Raw genomic sequence first — 7,351 nt, forward strand, 5'->3', positions numbered from 1 at the left:
GAAGGATGTGTATGAAATGGTAAAGTGAAAGTTGTGAAGTGCAAACATAGATAAAATAGAGAACATTGTCACGTGCAAACAGTGTCAACAAATTTAAAATTGTTATTGTTCACTGTCAGTAAAGTAACAGATAAAATAAAGTATAGAAGTTACAGGTAAAGTAACAGCAAAAATATATAATTCAGATTCTTTAACAGCAAAAATATATAATTCAGATTCTTTATGTCAATTCGGATTCAGTAACACCCAAGCACATGTATGTAGATATTTAAAGTAACAAATAACAATTGAAAACCAACATATATATATAACTAATAGAAGAAACAATAGTGTATTAACATATAAGAAGCATTACTGGAATGCAAAGAAGTAGGTCCTGGAAAAAAAATTATAAACAATGAAAGTGTGAAAACATTTATAAATCACTATAAATTATACAGTTCTAATCTGCATGAACTGTAATGTTCACCAAAAATTGTATATGGACCCCAAATATAAAGTAATCTGCACTAATTGTAATCTGCAAGGTAAAAATTAAATACAGTTAAATGTAAAATAATTGAAAAATTTTAAGAATTATATAAAAGTAATTTGTATACCTTTATCAAAGATTTTCAAAGATTTCTTTGTAAACCACATTTGTAGTTGTAGTGGTTACTTTTCCATCTTCATCCAGAATTAAGATTTTTAGTCCTTTCTTTGATGTGACTCTAGAAACTGCTACGTACAATTGTCCATGAGTAAAAACTGGGCGAGGAAGATAAAGTCCAACTTTAGAAAGAGTTTGACCTTGGCTTTTGTTTATTGTCATCGCAAAGCATAAGGATATTGGAAATTGCCTCCTTTGAAATTTGAACGGAATGCTGGAATCAGAAGGTGTCAAGTTCATTCTTGGTATGAATATTTTGTCACCAACGTTTTTGCCAGTTATTACTGTAGCAGAGATAACATTCTTTCCCAAATCATTAACTTGCAACCTTGTACCATTGCACAAACCATTTGCTTGATCAATGTTTCTTAAAAGCATAATTGGTACGCCAACTTTCAATTTAATCCTATGATTTGGAATTCCTGAACATTTAATATCATTTAGAAACTCTTGAGTAAACCACTCACCTTGAATTTCTTGATCATCATCAGATTGGCAAGGAGTGTCTGAACTTAAATAAACTTTTTCTTCACCAGGAATCAATGATAAAATGAAGTCATTTACTTGTTCAACACTATCAATTGTAGGGCAAAGTATTGCACCATCATCAAAGAATCCAGGAGTCATGATATTTTCAATTAGACCACCATAAACAAATTTGACTAAAGAAAGTAAAGGTGTTTCATTTTCCTGAATTAGAAGATCTGCTGGTATTGAAAGGTTGGCTTCACCACTTTCATTCAAATTCATATTTCCATGTCCAATTTTAAGAATCCAATTAGCAAATTCTTTTATATCTTTTGCACTTTCATTTGAAGTAGCAGTCTTTAACCTCATGTTTTGTGATAGCTTAAGAACTGTACAATATTGCCACAAATCAGAATAGTTAATTGATGAGTTGACAATATCATACCTTGATCCCTTTCTAACTACTGGCAAGATTTGTCTAAAATCACCGTCCAAGACCACCACCTTTCCACCAAATGGTTTGTCAGCATTATGTTCATTCCTAGCTCTCATAATGTCTCTCAATGTTCTATCAAAAGCTTGAAAGCATAGCTTATTCATCATAGGAGCTTCATCCCATATTATAAGTTTTGCTTCCATCAATAGTTTAGCACGAAGACTTCCTTGATTGATGTTACATGTTGATTCATCATTGATGGCTAATGGTATGCAAAAAGTAGAATGAGCAGTTTTACCTCCAGGAAGCAATAAAGATGCAATGCCACTTGAAGCTACATTAAGGGCAATCATTCCCTTTGCTCTAATAGCAGCTGACAAAAGTTTCCAGAGATATGTTTTTCCAGTACCACCATAACCATATAAGAAAAAGAAATTCCCTACCTCTGAGTTCACTGCTGTCATAATTCTGTTATAAACATGTAGTTGCTCATTAGTGACAGACTGCAATAGAGATTGATGTAGCTTCTCCATTTGTTCTTTATCATAATTCATTTCATCAACAATGAACCTGTTCTGAAATTTGAATGAATTTGAAAGATCAGGTTGAGGAAGGCAACTATAATCTGATAAAGCTCGCCCATTTGAATTTAGAAGTTCTTGTACTTCTAATAAGCAAAGATTGTGTAAATCATGCTCTTCAATTTGAAAATCTACAAAATAGAATATGTAATTAATACCTAATTATGGAAAAAACAGTGTACAATAATTGAATTTAGTACCTGGTATGTTCAAGTCTTTTCTTTTTTGATATAGGATGACATCTGCAAGTAAAGTCCAAGTTGCATCCCAAACAACATTTGGCTTAGACATTGTATTCATCATTAACAAAGCAACAAATAACCTTCTAAGTTGATTTCCAGATGCAAGATGGCTAGCCTCTTTAATGCCATCAATGAATTCTTTGTCATATGCCAATAATCCTAATTCTTGGCAAGCCTCTTGGTAAGTGGAGAATGTTTTACCATTAATTGTCTTTATACTATCATGATCAATACAACCTTTTTGTTTTGTTAGTAAGATTCTCATGTAGTAGCATTCACCTGATCCTGGAGGAACATATGTTAGTCGACCAATACTATAACCTTGCTTTCTTGGTTTCCATTGTTTTTGTTGAGGCATCCAAACAAACTTTGTTGGAAATTCAGCATAGGTCAAGTTTCTACCTTCCTCAAATTTTTTGTTAGCTTCAAACCAAGCTAAGAACATGGTGTTCATATTCTCATTCCTATGCAATACATCATCAATTCGATCATCATCTTTAAACAAAACTGGTTGTTGATCTTGTAAGTGAAAAGTTAACCGTTGAACAGCTGGCCACCGATGATGGATATCAAAACCAAAAATTCGCCAAACTGCTTCACATGCAGATAAATATCTACAATCATAGTATCTTTTTATCTCATCGACAATACGCATCTCTGTACATTCATTTTCCTTGTCTGTAATTTTAATTGTTGCTCTATCAGGACCTTTGTTTACATATTTGAACAAATACTTGATTGAGTTGGATTTGTTGCAATATTCTGTGTTAACATGAGCTTGATAACGCATTAACAAAAGAGGACTATATGGCACCACATTTGCATTACCTAATTTATGTCCATTTTTCAACACAAATAAACCATCATCTCTACGTCTATATACAGGATATCCATCTTCATCAATTGTAGTTGAATGTCTAAATTTTTTAGGAAAAAATTTAGAACACCGACCTTCTTTCATACATGGCGAGTTGAATCTAGCAGCTCCGCAAGGACCATGTATCATATATGTTTGAACAACTTTTGAAAGTTTAGGATAGAGATCTGGATGAGGAAGTTCAGCAGAGATAACTTGATCTATATGCTTTGCATTTTCTAACTTGTTAGAGTCACTCAACCATAGTAATATATGAGCATGTGGCAGACCTCTCTTCTGAAATTCAACAGTATACATACCTAAATTTGTAAAATAATTATTAGAGAAAACAATAGGCAGAAAAGAAAAATAAATTAAGAAAATTAAAATTGTATACCTGCATTGACTTTGCCAAAGAAATGATTCTTCTTGAAATCTGTCATCATTTGGTCTAATTTCATTTAATATGTCTGGCCTATCTGAAGCAGTTAATCCTCTTGATTTGACAAAATCAACAATTTCAGGCCAATTTACATTACATGTGATTGTTATAAACAAATCTGGATAGCCATACCTCTTACAAATTGCCATAGCATCTTGGCAATTATTGAACATGTATCTCATACCACCTGTAAATGAAGCTGGAAGAACAATACGCTTACCAATGGAAGAAGGATCAGTTTCACCTTTGTTAACAGCTTCTTGTAACCCATTCAGAATATGTGAACGAATGAGTTTTTGATTATTTCGTATAAAAGACAACCTTTGGGATTCAATCATGGTGTATGTATCCACTAAAAACTGTTGAAACAATCTACGTGAATTTACAACATTACCAAATTCCACCTTTCTCTCTTGTATTCTGAAAGCAATGAATTCTCGTAAAGAAATGCGAATTCTTTTTCTACTTTGTCCATATTTTTGACAATCTCTAATTGGAATATCCTCTTGATAACCATCCTCTCCGTATGGGAAAATCAAAGGATATTGAAGAGGAATGAAACATGTGTGTGTTTCATGTAGTCTTGTTAATTGACCAGAAACTTTCTTGACAATGATGTCCCTTCCTACATCTAAGGTGCTCAAATCACCAACAATCAATGCTGCCACTTCATTTGCTACTGGTGTATTATATACTCTAGGATCCTTAAAGCGATGTCTAAATAACCTCAATCCAAAATCTGATTGTTCATCATCATGTATAAAATCTCTTACTCTTCTGAATGTTTGAGCAAGTACATTGTGTTTGTCAATCATTTTCTTCAATTCTTCGATCAATGATTTATCAAATATGGATTGCTGACTATCAGACCTGAAAAAGTAAATATTAGTCAATTATATGCCAATGATGGCTAAAACATAAAGAAACTATTTAAACATACCCAAAGTGACTAACTCTGTTGCTTGTTTCATTTTCTGTGTCATAAATATATAGTTGCGCAAATTTGGGATTTGATCCTTTTTCGGGCAATAAACTTCCAATGCGATGGTAATTTTGACCACTAAGAATAAATTGAGGAGGACCTGATCCATCGTTGATTGAGGAATGGATCTTAGCACCAATGGATGTAAATGAGAACATGTTGTTGTAACTTCTTATGTAATGTAAGAAATTCTGGCTTGTACTGTCTTCTCCTTTTAACAACTTTTGAAGCAATTGTGGAGGTTTCTTCAACAATGGAAGTTGTACTTTTCCCTTTTGACAACAAAGAGAGAAATCAACTTGTTTTAATCTTTTGCATTTATCAAATCTTTCTTCGTACCACAGTTGAGCTTGACAATAGGGACACTCAAGTGAACACTCCCCAACATCAACATTTCCTAATTACATAAAAAACATATATGTCAGTAATTAAATAACATTTATACTTAAATATCAGAACACTAAAAAGTATTGTTTCACCTTGAATTTCAGCTTTTGAATACAAATCATATTTGAAATGTCCAATTATGTTATCTGAAAGAAGAAGAATGTATTTATTATTTAAAAAACAATTTAAATAAAAAAACACAAAGTATTTATTATTGATTACCATCATTTTCATCTTCTTCAGAATTATTGTCAAAATCCAATATCTTCGAAATAGATCTAATAGCCTGCTCCCGAGAAGGCTGACAGAATTGTAAACCTTTAACAAAAATTGAAATTAATATTAGGAAGCTGAATTTTTAACAATTACAGAAATTAAAGTAATGAAATGAATTTTGTTTATATTATAAATTACCAGGACTTTGGTGTTGTTGAACATAAAAAGGATTGACAACTTCAGAAAAACCAGAAGAATTTAGTGAAGCATGACTGGAGCTGGTACCCACAATTTCTTTAGGTAACAGTTCTGTATTAAAGACATTGATTTTGCTTCTTCCAATAGGACAATCAAATTGAACAATACCTGCAAGTACATCCATAAATTAATGAACTAAATATTATTTATATAGGTGATTTTGTAATTCTGTTATTAATTTAATTTATCATTCAAATATAATTTTAGATAGTAAAATATATTAGTGGTATATATTAAAGCACTAATATATTAAGAGAAAAGCATTAAAAAAATTAATATATTTTTCATTTGGACCTTTGTTGTTACTGTTGCTGTTTTGCAAAATTGGAGCATTGGTAGATCCAATTGATGTAGAACCATGAGATTCTGATAAGAGAGGTAGTAATAGAAAAATTTACTATGAAAGAAATTCAATTGAAGATTTCATAATAATAGATATATAAAGAATTAGATATGAAAGAAATTACTTTTATATTCCAACTTGTGATTTATAATAAGTTTCCTTCTTCTTCTTGCAGCTTTCCCATTATTTTGTTCAAGTTCTGAAAAATGCAGTTAAAAAAAGGATTATGAAATGAATTTAAAGATGAAACCAATTAATTATGGGTGTTAATTGTATAATATGCATTAAAAATAAATTAAAAAACAAACTTACCACAATATGTCAACTCGGAAAGTGGCTTTCTAATAGTGGATTGAATTCTTTTATTCTGCACGTCTATCTCTTCACTTGAATCTGGCGTAACATTTTCTTTGGATACTGGTAGAATAGTTAAAAAGTCCAATGAGAAAGTATAGAAGTTGACATGTCAAACGAATGCATTAATAAAGATTTGTGTTAGTGCAATCAATGGATTCAGATTTGTGAATGAAATGAAAAATAGTTTGATAACAATGAATGCAGTAATAAATTTGTTGGATGAAATGTATAGTGAAATGAAATGAGCTCCAAAAAATGAAGAAACTTAAAAATGCAATGTGAGAAACATAAAAATATTGAACCTGTGAACTTCATCAAGGTATTGGATAAATTTTGTGGGATAATGTTCTTCCTTTTTCTTCTTCCATTTGTTGAATCCATTTTGTTGTGATAATGTTCAAAGTGTGCAGAAGTTATGCATTGTATTGTGGTATTATGGTGTTTTACAAATTCATTACATGTTGGAGGAAGATTTAAAATTACAAATAGAAAACTAATAACAAAAACAATTCATTGCACTGTGAAGAAAGTAAAGCAGAGAGGAAGAAAAAACCTATTAGTATATGTAGGAACATTTTTAGTATTCAACCAACATTCTTCCTGATGATTCAGGTATTGTCAGTACAATGTTTTGACAAAAAAGAACAAACATGTCATTGATATGGAAATATCAGAACTGAACAAATAAATCAAAATTTGGAAAAGCGTACCTTTTGAAAAAGATTTGATCTGCAAAATCCAAATTGATGATTTGCAGACAATGCAAAGCCTCATTTCAGAATGTGGATATGTGATATATGTCCTTTTTTGCCAAGCACAAAAGTACTCTGCTTTGTAATAGTCAACCATTCAAGTAAAATGCAACTACTAAAGAAAGGCCAAAAGAAAATAATTTTATTGTTTTCAAGTTTAGAAATGAAAAAAAATTTCGAAGAAATTAAATTTTAATTAAAATACTTGTAAGAGAGTTCAAAATTAAATGGGTTTTAAAGTTTTCATAGTTACTATATTAATAAAAAACAATTTGAATAAATTTTGCAACAAATATTAAAAAAAAAAATTGTAAAGAAATTAATAAAATCTTTTGAAAATTATATTCTGTTAGTATGCCCAATTATTAGTATTGTACAATAT

At 30.8% G+C, this 7,351-nt stretch overlaps 1 protein-coding gene across 1 annotated transcript; it reads right to left on the reverse strand.

The window, feature by feature from the left end:
• Window positions 1-604: 604 nt before the first annotated feature.
• Window positions 605-6,991, reverse strand: LOC114163728. The gene is given in 12 exon segments (XM_028048023.1): window positions 605-2,265; window positions 2,335-3,179; window positions 3,228-3,552; window positions 3,630-3,694; window positions 3,696-4,544; window positions 4,615-5,053; window positions 5,266-5,361; window positions 5,458-5,625; window positions 5,812-5,883; window positions 5,985-6,059; window positions 6,173-6,277; window positions 6,928-6,991. Coding segments are annotated over 12 exon segments (4,764 nt in total).
• Window positions 6,992-7,351: the final 360 nt, after the last annotated feature.

This window comes from Vigna unguiculata, chromosome 9, assembly GCF_004118075.2.
Source record: "Vigna unguiculata cultivar IT97K-499-35 chromosome 9, ASM411807v1, whole genome shotgun sequence".
Lineage (NCBI taxonomy): Eukaryota > Viridiplantae > Streptophyta > Magnoliopsida > Fabales > Fabaceae > Vigna > Vigna unguiculata.